General features: G+C 48.9%; 6 protein-coding genes across 6 annotated transcripts; 3 read left to right on the forward strand and 3 right to left on the reverse strand.

Moving 5' to 3' along the window:
• The first annotated feature begins 32 nt into the window (after nt 1–32).
• On the forward strand, nt 33–591 carry COCSADRAFT_321645 (uncharacterized protein). The gene has a single exon (XM_007701822.1). It carries the CDS (start codon nt 167–169, stop codon nt 461–463), a length of 297 nt encoding a protein of 98 aa, XP_007700012.1. The 5' UTR covers nt 33–166; the 3' UTR covers nt 464–591.
• A 127-nt stretch (nt 592–718) lies between these two features.
• COCSADRAFT_90417 (uncharacterized protein) lies at nt 719–3,165 on the forward strand (the record flags this gene model as incomplete). Its single annotated transcript, XM_007701823.1, has 7 exons — nt 719–908; nt 959–997; nt 1,057–1,116; nt 1,173–1,539; nt 1,590–2,177; nt 2,226–2,310; nt 2,371–3,165. The coding sequence occupies 7 exons, from the start codon at nt 719–721 to the stop codon at nt 3,163–3,165; spliced, it is 2,124 nt and encodes a 707-aa protein (XP_007700013.1).
• Nucleotides 3,166–4,341: 1,176 nt separating this feature from the next.
• On the forward strand, nt 4,342–5,780 carry COCSADRAFT_89724 (uncharacterized protein; the record flags this gene model as incomplete). Its single annotated transcript, XM_007701824.1, has 3 exons — nt 4,342–4,386; nt 4,455–5,251; nt 5,309–5,780. 3 exons carry the CDS (start codon nt 4,342–4,344, stop codon nt 5,778–5,780), a joined length of 1,314 nt encoding a protein of 437 aa, XP_007700014.1.
• Nucleotides 5,781–6,386: 606 nt separating this feature from the next.
• On the reverse strand, nt 6,387–7,880 carry COCSADRAFT_171206 (uncharacterized protein; the record flags this gene model as incomplete). Its single annotated transcript, XM_007701825.1, has 3 exons — nt 6,387–6,802; nt 6,856–7,568; nt 7,624–7,880. The coding sequence occupies 3 exons, from the start codon at nt 7,878–7,880 to the stop codon at nt 6,387–6,389; spliced, it is 1,386 nt and encodes a 461-aa protein (XP_007700015.1).
• A 1,396-nt stretch (nt 7,881–9,276) lies between these two features.
• Nucleotides 9,277–11,004, reverse strand: COCSADRAFT_160386 (uncharacterized protein; the record flags this gene model as incomplete). Its single annotated transcript, XM_007701826.1, has 5 exons — nt 9,277–9,709; nt 9,780–10,428; nt 10,478–10,562; nt 10,614–10,742; nt 10,792–11,004. The coding sequence occupies 5 exons, from the start codon at nt 11,002–11,004 to the stop codon at nt 9,277–9,279; spliced, it is 1,509 nt and encodes a 502-aa protein (XP_007700016.1).
• A 712-nt stretch (nt 11,005–11,716) lies between these two features.
• COCSADRAFT_142313 (uncharacterized protein) lies at nt 11,717–14,120 on the reverse strand (the record flags this gene model as incomplete). Its single annotated transcript, XM_007701827.1, has 3 exons — nt 11,717–13,121; nt 13,175–13,638; nt 13,689–14,120. The coding sequence occupies 3 exons, from the start codon at nt 14,118–14,120 to the stop codon at nt 11,927–11,929; spliced, it is 2,091 nt and encodes a 696-aa protein (XP_007700017.1). The 3' UTR covers nt 11,717–11,926.
• Nucleotides 14,121–15,093: the final 973 nt, after the last annotated feature.

Genomic DNA, 15,093 nt, shown 5'->3' on the forward strand with positions numbered 1-15,093 from the left:
ACACACAGTACCATTCTTGAATACCATGGCTGCGCAAACGCCACAGTAGGGTGACACCATGATGGTCCGAGGCAGTATTTAACCAACTTCAATGTCTTACTCCTTGTCGTTTGTGTTTTCATGAGATTATGTACAGCAGACAAGAGTGAGAACGAGACGGAGAGATATGGTCGTTACGAATGGGGAATCCCCACCGCCCTTCCCCGCACAGCAGTCAGTACATGCATACATACACACACACACACACACTTTCTCTCTCTCTCATACACACACTTGCTTACACACCCCGACCACCAGTATGCCCGTCTTACTGACGCCTTGCGCCCCCGCGTCATTGAAGATGCTCCTTTCGATTCCAGAAGCCGACCGGCTGTCCTATAGCCGATATCGTCATCCCTCACGGCCAAGCACGTCGATGCTGCCTCGCGCATATCCAACCCTGCGACCTTCCGCCCTGAGTTAGTCAATTGCCCGCATATCTCCTAGTACCTGCATTCCTGGATATCAAATACACGCAACCCGCAGTATCCGACGTCACTGCCAATGGCTGCTTTTCGCCGAATCTTTTCCCTCAACGGTATCGTTGACGTTGCTGCGTCAAAGCTTGTCATGTCCATCTGCAAGTATTTAAAGTCATGGATACGCAGGGATTGCTAGGTACACTTTGTGTCCCACCAAGACGTGCCATCCTCGTCCCCTCACTCAGTCTGTCAACATCATGAGGCCATCACTCTTGGTCCTTGCGGCCATCGGCGCTCAGGCCTGCCAGCGTGAACGTGATTTCCACCATCATTCCCACCCGCACGTTAAACGACAGGCTTCCTTTCCCCCCGCCTTGACCCCACATGAGGAGATCTTGCTCAATTCTTTTGACGCCCTCTCCATATCTGAATGGTCATACTACTATAGTTCGTGTCGCAAGCCCCTCCGTAACCACAGCACTGCTAACTTTTCGGAGCTCATGGCGCCCACTTGGCTGGCCAGAACAAATCCATGGGTAATCAATCACCACCTTCGCCAGTGTCCTCAATAAAAAAAGCTAATTCACGATCAAAGCACAATGGACGGCAGATAGGTGGTCCGACTACGGTTTCACTTCACGCTTGGACGAATATTGTAGGCACAGCCTCGACCCAAATCTTGCAACGGCACATGAATTGACAATTTTCCAGACGTATTCTTGAACTATCCTGTGTCAAACTCCCTGAAGCTCACTTATAACAATGGGAGCACGTACACCCCTAGTCTCAAAGAGGCTGTGCTTGAAGAGGACCCAACCACGAGCTACCCAAACAGCGTGCCCGTATTCCACGGCTACTCCTTTACCGGCAATGCGTCTGCAGAATACATCTACGTCGGTAGAGGTCAGCAAGTCGACTTCGATCGTCTGATTGAGCTTGGTGTCGAACTCGAGGGTAAGATCGCATTGGCCAAGTATGGTGGGCCTTTTCGAGGTCTCAAGGTCAAGAATGCCCAGGACCACGGCATGATTGGAGCCGTCATCTTCACCGATCCTGGTGACGATGGCAACATGACCGAGTAATTACATGCCTAACCTGTCCACGTTCCGCTGTGCTAATAGTACCCAGAGCAAAAGGCGTCGCTGCTTACCCTCATGGCGGTGCTAGAAACCCTACCACCGTCCAGCGTGGATCAGTTCAATTCTTGAGTACATACCCAGGAGATCCAACCACGCCTGGCTACGTCTCCAAGCCAGACTCGCCGCGCTCTGATCGCAAAAATATTCTGCCCCAAATTCCCAGTCTACCCATCTCCTGGATTGAGGCACAACCTCTGCTACTAGCTCTCAACGGACACGGTTCAAATGGTACTGAAGTCAACAGGACGCGCTGGATTGGCGCTATTCCAGGTGTAGAATACTACACTGGTGAGGGATCGGGCGCTACGCTTTCCATGTCCAATGTTATGAATGACACATATGGTACAATCTGGAATGTCGTCGGTATCATTAATGGAACCAATGAAGACGAAGTTGTTATTGTCGGTAACCACAGAGATGCTTGGATTGTTGGTGGGGCAGCTGACCCCAACTCTGGATCCGCTGTGCTTGTCGAGCTAGCCAAGGCATTTGGCGCACTCTCAGAGACTGGATGGAAGCCATTACGTACCATCGTACTCTGCAGCTGGGATGCCGAAGAATATGGTCTTGTTGGAAGGTATTTATATCATATGTGACTGTTGGTGTCTTCAACTTACATGTCTAGCACCGAATGGATGGAAGAATATCTTCCCTGGCTCAAGAACGCCGCAGTCTCCTACCTAAATATCGATGTAGCAGTTTCCGGCCCGGTAAGCAACAATTGCACAATGCATGCGTAAGCCATACTAACATTGTCGGCCAATATCCAGATCCCCGATGTTGCGGCCACTCCTGACCTCCATGCAATTGCTACTTCGTTGATGAAAAAGGTCGTATATCCATACCGCAACGAGACCAGTCTCACTATGTACGACGTGTGGACGCACGAGTCCGGCGAAGTTGGCGTCCTCGGCAGTGGAAGTGATTACACTGCCTTCCTCCACCGTGGTATTGCATCCATCGACATGGGAGCTGGTCCTGGTCCAAATGACCCCGTCTACCCTTACCACTCCAACTATGACTCTTATCACTGGATGGCGACCTTTGGCGACCCAGGTTTTGCTACACACAAGGCCATGGGTCAGTTCCTTACCCTTCTACTTTACCATATGGTCTCCGATCCCGTGGTGCCTCTGGAGCCAGCCGACTACGTCTCTGAGCTCAATGCCTACCTCGATTCTCTGAAGGAGGATATCAGTGCCAGTAACTTCACCATTGACCTCAACAATCTGACGAGTGCCATCTCAGCGTTTGAGAGTTCGGCCAAGGAATTTGTCCTTCTTCGGGATCAAGCAGTTGCTGCCAATGATACCGCGCTTATCACCGTACAGAATCACAAAGCTCGAGATTTCTCTCGTGGGTTCACTAGCCAGGGTGGCTTGCCCACCCGTGAGTTCTATCAACACACTATCTTCGCTCCTGGTCGAGATACGGGATATGCTCCCGTGACGTTTCCTGGCATCACAGAGAGTATCACCTTTGATCAAGACGCCGACCTAGCGCAGGAGTGGGTTCAAAAGACCAGCGACGCAATCTTACTTGCTGCCAGTATTCTAAAAACATAGGATAATCCTATATAGATAAGAAAACAGAAACTAGCTTTTTATCTAGTTATAATACATTACATTTACTATATGTTGCTATAATGCCTCTATCCTGCCAAGGATTCTAGAGAGGGCGTTGCATTACACTGTCCGTCCTGCATAGAGTGCTGACAGCCTAGTCTGGCCAGAGTAGATCAACCCTGGTGCCACTAATTTTCTGACGTTTGCACTGGGCTCGCTAGCCATCCCTGTCATGAAATTCGCGTTTCCAGACGGTAGTTGCAGCTGTTCTACGATGATCTATCCGGCAGCTAGCAGAACATCGGGGCACAGTTTTGTCGGCGAACGCGAAACCTGGTGTGGTTATTGGGTATAAGTGGCGAGTGATGGCGTTAAGCATGACACGCCTTGGCAGGAGAAGATCCACAGTACCATCGCACTACCGGCCAGTACATGTTGTTCAAAGCTACTCGTTGATATACGCAAAGAACACGACGTTCGAGGTAAATATCGTGCGGTGAACCTCTTACAAGATTGCTCTGAATCATCACGCTGACCTCCCACTTCGTTAGCCCCATCATTGAAATCAGTATCAACGCAAGGCAATTTGACTGTTGAGAATTTAGAGAAATAAGGTTTGCGCCGATTCATCTAGTGTCGTGGAGATGCCGTTCCACGCTAAGGAAGAAGAGGCTACATACCTACCTCGGATTGATTCGATACGCTCATGAGAAAGCTCTGAAGAGCCACTCATCAAAGGAGTCGCACCTTCGCTCGAGTTCTCCTTGCTGTACTGTAAGATGTTCGAGGAATTTTTCTTACAAATAGCTTTACTCATTGCTTCCCCGCACGCAAGTGGCAAAAGATAGACTTGCTCGCCACCAGAACCTGGCAGACTCACTTGTGGTTAATCCATCAATCGGAGCCGCGCGTGTCGTCTGATTCAGGGCCAGGGCTAGGCTCACACTATGCCTTGTGAGGTTTCGGGCGCTTCAGAGACAATCTTTATGCGAGCTGATATGTAAACTGAGCCACCCCTGTGCAGGTTCCAATGATCCATTCTTCCTGGGTCAAGTGCCCAGGTGGTTCAACTCTGTGACGGTGACTGAAGAGATGCAGATTCGAAAATTGTTCGCAGCTGTGCTGTGTACCCAGCTAAGTCAGATTGGTGCTGCTGTACTGAACGATATTCGAAGTATGGACTTGCGGGCTTTGTCAATCAGCGATATACCGCTCTGCGGTGTGGGTGTCCAGATATCTATTACGTTTTAGAAACTTTCTAAGACTTTGTAGGCTGACATTTCATACAGTTGAGCTGCCTGTTCCTCACTGTGCCGCTCATTGGCTGCGCTCTTGACGATTATGACTGCCAATGCCGGAATGTCGAACTCGCCCACACACTTTCGACCTGCATGCTGGCCAATTGCACCATGGCCGATACCCTGAATACAGCGAAAGTGCAACAAGATATCTGCCACCTCTCCAATGAGTCAAAGCAAAAAGATGTCTACATCTATACAATCGCTTGCTACACGATCGCTGTAAGCTTTGTGCTCCTGCGGGTTATCGGTAGAATAGTGACTCGAAGATTTGCTCTTGACGACTACATCGTGATTACAGCATTGCTCTTTACCACAGTTCCTTTGGGACTCGTGCTTAAAATGGCTGGGGTAGGATTTGGCGAACATCTCTGGAATCTCCAGGAAGGGCAACTACTCCAGAACCTTCGATTCTTCTACGTGGCATGGGTAACATACACCTTTGTACTTGGACTCACCAAAATATCCCTGGCATTGTTATACAGAGAGGTCTTCCCATCGCCAGGCGCTCAGCTAGGATCCTTGGTGTTTTTGGGTTGGATTGCCATCAATACTTTGATTCTGATCTTCCTCACAATCTTCAATTGCAACCCTGTAAACGCATTCTGGGACCGCGACATCAAGGATGCCAAGTGCACTAACATCAATGCCATCGCATACGCGAACAGTGCATCGGCGATTGCTCAGGATGTTGCTCTGCTGATTTTTCCTTTGGCATGCATTCGGACGCTGAATATGACAAGGTGGCGCAAGATAATGGTGGGCATCATGTTCGCCATTGGAACACTGTACGTATTTCGCATGGTCATTCCAGGTAGAAGTGGGCAAACTAACCAAAGCGACAGTGGGTGCATAGCCACGATAGTCCGTCTCCACACAATCCTAGCCTTCAAGACCACAATCGATCCCACTTGGGACTACGTTCCCATCACCATATGGACAGAAATTGAGCTTGCTTGCTGTTTCGCTTGCCTCTCCTTGCCCGCAATCCGCATGTTGCTTGGATGCATCCTGCCCGACAGTTTCTTCTCATCAATTACCTCGCGATACCGCTCGTATGGATCCAGCGCCCCAGATCGGGGAGTTGACATTATAAAACCCAACTCTATACCAGCTGGCAGAGGATTTCGAAGTTGGAAGCAGGTCTCATCGGACCATGAGCAGGATGCGGGAAAGTCGAGCGAAATGGATGTGTTAAGTAGGGCAGGGACAGATGCGCGGAGTGAAAAGAGTCGTGGAGCGGAATCGCGCATCGAAGAGGCAAGGATTTCAGATGTAGAGGATGATATACTGCCGACCCCATGGGGCCATCTATAGACATGTAGCTCTGGACAGGCTCGCCATACATCCTAGGGTCTGCTATAGGTCGATAAGAGATACTATCGTTAATTGTTCTGCTGCCAGAAGACATCATCAATGCATCGAGACGTCAATTTGAGTATTTGGACGGCGACGCACGGCATACGGTTAGGCTTTTGCTTCGAGCGCTTATTGAGTGGGAGTGATGCTCTGCTTCGGGTTGAGAACCTGCTAAGAACAGGACGGAGTATAGGGAGAGGAAGACTGCCCACTAGAAAGAATGGTTACGACGGGAGATGGAAAAGTTGCGGTGGCGATGGTCGCGCGATAACTATGCTCTAGCTCTTCTAGAATACTAGACGTGTTACTACTTCGTAGCTACTACTAGCTTATTGTGACTACCTTTTAGCTATTGTTCCAAGAACAATTATCTGTTTTAACAAACTTGGTAAGTTTTTGTTACTCTCGGCGTAGTATTGCGTAGTATCAGACTACTAAGTGACATTATATACAACTTGCATAGTTTTTTCTTGTAGGCGATGTATTAACAATACTGTCTTGTATTAATGCTATAAAGCCTATTTTATGACCTGAACCATCGACTCTAAGAATAGTGTAAACACATTAGTTTGTCTTTTTCAGTGATAATCCCTCCCAAGTGAATTTCGCTATAAGTACAAGCGCCGCGCATGCAAATAATAGGCAACTTCCAAAGATCCACAGGTCATTATAGCCGCTGTGCTTCTGAATTTGGCCGCCAATAGGTGCACCAATCAGTATACCAATTGCACAGAAAAAGAAAGCCTGGCCCAGGCGTGTACCGATCTTGTTTTTAGCACTGCCGCTTATGTAGATGATAACCGTCGAAGGTAGTGAGACAAAGGTTCCGGAAAAGAACCCGTAGAGCGCCATGAGGACGATGATGCCGGCCGGGGCTGTGACAGTCATGAAGAGTATGCAGAGAATCGCTGACATGAGTATGCATGGTATCATGACATTGAACGGACCAATCTTATCCGAGAGGAGATTTGGCAGAATACCTGAAAACCTTTGTCAGCAAAACGACGCAAAGTGTTGAAGAGAGTTCACTAACGGCCAAAGAGCGAAGTGCTGTTCAAAATGGCGATGAGATAAAACCCCAAATCCGCGTTCGTAATTTTTTCCGTAATTGCAAATATTTGGGCAAAGACCAAGGGTACATTAAGTCCCGCGAAACCTAATAAGAAGCCTAGGGTTATACAAGTGTATGCGGGAATCAAAAACGCCTTGAGATCGAATAGAGTCCGTGTTTGAGGAGGAAGCACACGGACGCGCATGACTAGGTTGGGGACAACCAGTGTACCGAGCACCATGAAGCCAAGCACGCGGGTGGCCCATCCGAACCCGATCTTTGGGAGAAGCTTGTGCAACACGATTGGGTAGATGACGCCTCCTAGTGACGACCCTGAAGCCGCTATGCCAATGGCTGCCCCGATCCTGGTGGTGAAGTAGGTGGAAAGGATAGCGACACTCGGAACGTAAATCAGACCTGCGCCGATACCAACGCAGAAGGCCTGAGCTAGTAGGACTTGCCAGTACGCATGGCAAAGTGACAGCATCATGTGGCCGAAGACAATCATAAAGGATCCAACGAGCAAGAGTGCGCGGAGGTATCCGGCATCGTAGATAGGTCCGGCTAGGGTGCCTGTTACCAGCATAAGGTAGGCCTGGACAGATCCAATCCAGGCGATGGTGGATGAACTTGAACTCTGGAGCAGAGTCGTTTCGTAATATGCCTGGTATGATCCGAATGTGTTGGTGACACCCCTGATCTGGAGTTAGCAAACTGTTTTATGGTCGAAGTGCAAGGGTTATCTCATGCCATGAATTGAATGTGAGAAAGAATGCACCAAAGACCTGCAACCAAGCCAAAGTACCACCGTTGGGTGGAGGAGAGGCGGCATTCGCGTTAGGCTGCTGTGGCTGCGCAGCCTCCAGCGCCGCTCCACTCTCGTCGGGTGTGGTTACCCCCTCGCCAGGCGGTTGCTCCTTCGCTGAAGGATCAAGGACATCCTGTACTGTATTTGAAGAAGAGGACGAGGAGGACAGTAGCTGATTTGGTTTCTCGTCAGAAGGCATTACAGGACGTGTTGATGCCATATTTCGTGCGTCTCAGAGACTATTAAACTTTAGTTCAGTATTCAAGGCTCAAGGTTTAGCAAAAACAAGAAGCTTACTTCTCTGTACGAATCAGCTCCCAGAAGGAAAGCAAAGACTGGATAGTATGCTATGAGTGTGAAGATTACAGCAGGGAAGCTAAATGTATGACTGGGAAAAGTCAAAGCAGTGGAGATGAGATATTTGGATCTGCAGTGAGATCTACTGTAGAGTATAAGAATCTGTAGAGAAATTTAGATCGAAGGCGAGTATACACTATCATTAAATGCAGAATTTTTATCTGCTTCTATCCATGGAGATTGCGTGAGCTTTTTCGGTCTTGGGAAAGTCGTGTTCCGATCGGATCCGGCTTCTTTGTTATTGTAGATCGGACCCCTCATGTCACAGTTCTCGAACGCAGTTACTCTGAAAAGAAGTGCGAAATTTCGGAGCCGAGTGATATCTCCGATTCTAGCATGGCGATTATTGGTGGGGTTTAGAAGAAAGATGCCATGTTCGTCGTAACCACCAAGTCCTCCGAGATCTGATGGCCGATGACCGAAGCGCAGAGTTTATCTCCGAGATGCAGAATTTACGCTTATGACGCCTATTGAACAAAGCCAGTTGTAGTAGACTAGCTACAGACATCGACCGACGGTCTGGAATACTGGGTGCTTCATTTTGCAACATGTTCCCTGTGTTGGGTACACTGGGTTTCCTCTCATACATACAACCTACGTGAGCTTCGCATTGAAGGCGCACACTTGGATTGGCGAAACTCCCAAAATCTTCGTAAACAATATGCTTCGGGATCTTTTTGAGAAACAGAACACTTAATGACTTAATATAGATGATCGTAACGTCCCCTTTGTTCTGATATGTTCCTAGTACTGTGTCCTCTGCCTTGAAACCAAATGCAAAAAGAGTAGATACAAGGGGGAGGGGAGGGCACGTTGAATTCAGAACGAGGCTAAACAACCTAGGAAGTAATCCCCGACACTCCCATGAGCAGACAGGAAAGATGGAAGATGTCAAGGTTTGGAGACGCTAACTCCAAAAACTGCTCACCCTCAACAGTTCGTCCGTCAACATCGACTTTTCCAAAGAGAATGCAACAGACAAATCGGCTGAATTTCTTAGTGTGAAAGCTTAGCTAAATTTGAACAAAAGAAATTCTAATGAGACAGGCGAATCAATCGATCTATAGAGCCGGATCAATCGATCCATCAGACTGTATACATCAAATCCAAGCATAACTCCATCCGGTAATCCAAACCGGTCTTCAAGCAATCCGAACTTACTCTCATCTGATCTGATCTGATCGAATCAGACTAATCTCTCAAACTGCAGCACTAAATGATACCCACCAGTCACCTGCTTAAACCTTCCGGCGCCTCAGAAGCAATGGATTGTTCGGATTCGGCATAATCTGCCTATCCACCTGAATCGGCTCGTACCTCTCCTTCCGTCCATCAGGCATGATGATATCATAATCCGTAATCATCCTAACAAGAATAATCTTAATCTCGTTGGCCGCAAAGAACCGACCCGGGCACGCATGCTTGCCATATCCAAACAGCATATCGCGTTCATTCGAAGAGACAAATTGAGAGCGTGCTATCTCGCCTGTGCTCGCATTTTCACGCATTTTGTAGAACCGGAAGCCGTCGAACTCTTCGGGGTTGGTGAATACGGCTGGGTCAAAGCTGACGGCATCGGAAGGTACTTCGACGATCACGCCAGCGGGGATGTGTTGGCCGTTGGAGAGCGTAAAGGGCTTGCGAACGTAGCGAGCAAAGGAAGCTGGGAGGCTGTTAGTTTTTTTTGCTACACTACTACTATTTCTGGGCAAGGAGAGACTTTCTAATGCTAAAAGGGTACCAGCGGCCGACCTCTTTGATGAAGGAGTCCAGCTTGACTAGTTGCTGAAGAGCGCGCGGTGTGAGGCTTCCGCCATTGTCTTCCAGGACGGTGTGAATCTCCTCGCGAAGTGGCTCGAGGTACTCGGGCATCGCCGCGAGACTGAATAGGCTGTTGGTGGCTGTCATGGCGGTGGTGTGGATGGCTGCGACAGTAAGTGTAAGCTGCTGTCTTATCAGTGACGAAACGTCCATGGAGACACCACTTGATTTGGCACGATCCATCAACCACTGCAACATATCGTCAAAACTCTTCTGGTTCGATTGTTGTCTCTGGCGGATGATAGGCTCGAAGAACTTGGTAGCCCGTTTGTGTCTGTTCTGGAGCTGTTGGATCTCCGAGAGGCGAGAGGCTTTGAACGGACGAAGCCATCTATTGCAATTCTTGACTGCGAAAGCCGCAATAGTTGTTTCATTCGTGAAATTGACTGCAATTTCAAGATATTCAGGATCGCGACAATATTCTGGTCCGACGAATAGGCGGCCAGATACCTGAGCTATAATGGCTGTTATATTTTCGTATATCATCAGTTTAGTCCAGTCCTCGCAAGGAGGCATGAACCGTTCCATAGCGTTGTCGATCTCTGCAGAGATATGCTCGTTGAGGCGTTCTGTCTTTTAGATAAGCGGCAAGTCCGATGCAGTAGTGCACTTCCATACTTAATGAAGGTGTAAGATCAGCCTTTATACTGTGCATCAATGTCGGAAAGTTGGTTTCGTGTTTGGTATATTGACCTTCGAGCATCTATGTAATCTCAGTAATTAATCTAGCTTTTGAAAGATGAACGAGTCGAACTTTTTTAACAGCCGCAGGAAGATCCACAACATCGTCGGGGAGTTTGTTCAGCTCAGGCAAAAACCTGGGTGGTATGACCACATATTGTATGTCATCATCTGCTGCCATACGGTAAACAGATTTTGTGAACTACCAGTTTGTGAGTTCTTGTCTCTGTAGACGATAGGGTTGTGTTTACTTGTTTGTATCCTTTGCGATACAGTTCTGTGCAATATCTTAGGAAATAGGCTCGTTGCTTGTCATTGTTTGTAGAAACACCGAACAATGGCAATTTTGATAACTTGAATTGGAGGCTGAGCTGTGGAAGCAACGCAAGAATTATAATGACCAGAGCAGATACTGTGGTAACTTGCGTGATACCCGCCGATTCTGAGGAGATTTGATTACCCATGATGAAGGAGATGAAGATGTATCAAATAAGAGAAACACCGGCATGGTCTTAGTCGTACTTATAGAACATATTTCGGAGTGAAATATTGCTGTTGTGTCTGCCGGACTCTGGAACTTTCGGCCTCCAGTGGATGACTCGGCTTCCGGTCCGATTAGTTGTTGTCGTCGTCGTACAAGGTTGTTCGCTATACCAGGATAACCGTTAGGCTAAACGTGTTTGTCTACTACAAACGTGCTAAACCTTGTCACTACATAATTCCTAGACGCCCATAAGAACTCAGAGACAAGGATCAAGACTTCCGCGTTCTAATCGGCTCGCACCACGCAAGCTCTTAATCGGCCGGTGAAACCGGAAAACCAAGTCTAAGCAGTCTTGTCTACCAAAATGAGCCACTTTTACTATAAAATATTCGCACTACTATCATACTACACCTATTCAAGACTATGTTAGATAAACATACTAACTCTATATCTACTAGCACTGGTAGTAGTCCTACAGTAGGTACAACGTACACGCAGGCTTCATGCCGTCGGGGCTGGGCAGTTTTATCTCCGAATTTATCGGTTAACTAAGAGGTAAGTAGGTAATTAGGACTTCTGAGCTCCGATCGACTAGTGCCGGGGCGACCCGCTGCAATATATATATGATGCCGGTGATCCCATATTCATACTACATCACGAGTACTTTCTAGGAATTTAATAGAGAGAAGATGGTAGAGTAGGAAACAATCTTGTTATTTTCTAGAATACTTATAGTATTACTGCTCTATCTACACTAGATAGGTAAGTGTTTGGATATCATGCAATTATAAACAAGAGAATGCAACGCCGCGCTCGCTAAATGATCAAAGGGACTGTTTACAAGTCAAGGAAAACAAGGAATGAATGAAGAAAATAATGCTTGGTTGGAACAGATTCAAGCATCATGCTTTTGGTTCTGTGTTGACCGGAGCGTATCCAGCAGGAGTGATGGTCAGGTAGTCTTGATGAGCGACTGGATCTGGACTTAGCACATGAGGGGTCATATCTGGCGTGCTGTGGATTGATTCCATGGCGATGCTATGCTGAGAGGCATTGTAGCCCGAGCTGTAAGCAGTGAGGGGCTTCAAGTCCTCTGGATGCATGCTCCACCGTGAGGCATTGTTCACTTCACTGATTCCTATGGCAGCAGCATCGTGTGGTACATTACTATACACCCCGCCCGTCTCGTGTACAGTAAGGTGTGCATCGTGGTCGTGATCGTGGCCATGGCCATGGCCATGGCTATGGCCATGTTCGTGTTCTTCGACTTCGAGTGCGTATGGCTTCCCACTTTTCTTGAGCTGTTTGTTACACCACAAGCAGCTTAGTTTGTCGCAAACGAGGATGAGGAAGAGAAGTACGACACAGACTGGTAGAAGAGCGGGCGATTCAATGGCGGCGTAGATCTTGGCGTCGTTGGCCATGAGCGCCAGCATTGCCGCGCCGACACAAAAGGCACTCATGCGCGAGATGACGGATGTGTAATCGAAGAGGTCAGCCTTGTGGCGGCGGATGAGGAATAGGAAGATGACCAGGCACAGGACGAGGATGCAGAAGGAAGTCCAAAAGTACAGGTAGACGAGTTTCCAGGCATGGAGGCCTACCTCGAGCGGGCTGTGCTTTTCGAGTTTATCCATGGGGAGCTTCATACCAAGGCCGGTGTACAAGCCGTTGCTGATGGCATAGGACAGGTCCTTGAACGCAGCTGGCCAATTGCTATACTTGTTCTCGTCGGCAAACGTGTAACCATCAGATTTGTCAGACAAGCAGATATCCGTCGTGTTTCCGATTTTCCAGATGGCATTCCGCGCTTCGTGAAAGAAGCTTCTCGTCTCGAGTTTACCATCGAGCTCGTAGTAGTCGAGCAAGTCCATGAGCTTGTCTTGGAGCTTTTCGCCGTCGAGATTCTCAAGTTGGCAATACTGGGTAATTTTGCCTGAGGCCTTGTTGGTGTTGTTGATAATGTAGCGAGCGAGGGCAAGCTGCTGCGACCCCTCAACTACACCAACGATTGCAATCTGAAGCGGGAAATGCAAAAGACTCCAAATCTGCTGCCGGATGGTTCCGTAGTGGCCATGCGGGAAGTTGTCAAAGTATCTGGTACGGGTGGTTAGTTTGGGGGTTTATACATTGTGTTTCCGGATACTCACAGCGCCCAGACTAGCACCAGAACAACAATAATGCACATGATTAGAAAGCATCCCTCGACATCCAATCCGTGTTTTCCCATGATTCTAGACACCGTCTTTGTAACACCAATGGCACCCTCGCCAATGACGATAATGGTAAGCAAGCTCATTCGCTCCATGAGATGCGTCTTCTTGAAGCTGAGCATGCGCCAGAAACACGAAATGGCAATGACTAGGATGGCCTCCAAAACCATGACGACATACCAAACAAGGTAAACGTGCCGCCGATTCTGATTACCCTCGCGAAAAACAGGCGTCATGGCAACAAAGGCACCCATGCTTACTGCATAGATGGCAAACATGAGCATCAGAGGCAGGTAGATTTTGGAATACTTTGCCTTCCAGGTGAAGAATAGGACGACGAGGTATTGAATTGCCAGAAGACCACGGGTTATAACGAGTGTGTAGCACATGATGCGGAAGTTCTGTGGTCAAAAGTCAATAAATGCGCATTGGCATGTCAAAAGGGCGGCACACTGACCGTGTTGTTGCGCGGGGCTTTCTGATTGGCAGGATTAAACTGGCTGCCAACCAAGGCCAAACCAACAAAGGCAATAAACTGTATCGTCTTGCATATACGTTCATACAGCGAGTCTCGCGCAAAGCGCACATCGTGCAGCGTAATCTGAAACCAACATGACCACAGAATTCCGAAGAAGCCAATGTATCCCAAGAGGTAGTCTAAGTCTGTGATTGAGTGGTAGGCGGTGAAAGTGGCCAAGTTTGCGACAAAGAACAAGTCGAAGAAGAGTTCGACGCTGTTGGCCTCGTGTCGCTGGGAGAAGACAAGGTTTTCATGGTCGGCACCGACAAGCGGGCTTTCGATAAAGGGTGTGGTCTTGTGTAGCCGCCTTAGGTGCTTTTCAGCGTCGACATCGCGTTTGTGGCCATGGAAACTCCAACCCATCTTCAGAGGCTACGCAGGAGAGAGAGGGACGCCCACGGTACGAATGGCTTGCTCTGTGCAAAAGGCGAGGAATGGAGGCGTGGAGTAAGTAGACAGAGCGGACTCTGTATGGAAGAAGAGAAGGTCGGTGATGGGAGAAACCGAAACTCTGATACCAGCGTCCGTCAGACTCCCCAGGGCGCCGTGCAACGATTCTTATGTGAATCTTGCGTGTTTCCACGATTACTCCACACGACAGCAATGACCCCTCATGCAGACAGGTAGCGCAAGTCCTATCTTGGGACATGGCCCTAGAAATCAGCACTACGGCTGTGGGCCATTTTTTTTTACCCTCCAGCTCAGCGGGAAAGGTGCTAGTGGCAGTGCATGGTGGCTAGCTGCACGGGCGTGCTGAGATGAGAGCCCCTACCCGCTCGTATGCAGAGACGCAAGCGACCTAAAGGCTGAGAGATTGGGCAAGGGAAACCTACTCACTGGTCATCTCCAAGCTGCAGGCCGTGGAGCCGGGGAGCCGTGGGGGAGGACAGGAACAAGAGCCGCAGGCCAATGGGCGGCGCATGTGGGTGAGGCTTGGCCAGCTGGCTTGCTGCCGTGTCGAATGCCGTCGATTTTGATTGTGCGTGTCGTTTAGATGTTCATCAGCGTGAGAGCAAGAGTTAGCTCCGCCCCCTCCGCTCCCCGTCAAAAGGTCCGTCCGTACGCAAGCGACTAGCTAAGGCAGGTTGGGTGGAGCGCCGCCCGCTGCCCTTCTGCCCTGCGCCTGCGCCTGCGCCTGCGTCCACCACCGGACCAAAATCAAAGGCCTCATGCAGCGCAGCCCCATGGCGTTGCGCTAGAGTGATGGCGACTCTACTTGTGTACTTACTTACACACATACTGTGTAGTGCATACATGTGGTGTCCATGTTGTCCATCCGCCATGCGCCCAAAAATATGTGAGTATACGCTGGCATGCTGGCTAGCCCCCTCTTCAG

This window comes from Bipolaris sorokiniana (assembly GCF_000338995.1).
Source record: "Bipolaris sorokiniana ND90Pr unplaced genomic scaffold COCSAscaffold_7, whole genome shotgun sequence".
NCBI classification, from domain to species: domain Eukaryota; kingdom Fungi; phylum Ascomycota; class Dothideomycetes; order Pleosporales; family Pleosporaceae; genus Bipolaris; species Bipolaris sorokiniana.

Bases quoted from the DNA above. Each gene is read 5' to 3' on its own strand.
- COCSADRAFT_321645 (XM_007701822.1), top strand. From the start codon at position 167: ATGGTCGTTACGAATGGGGAATCCCCACCGCCCTTCCCCGCACAGCAG.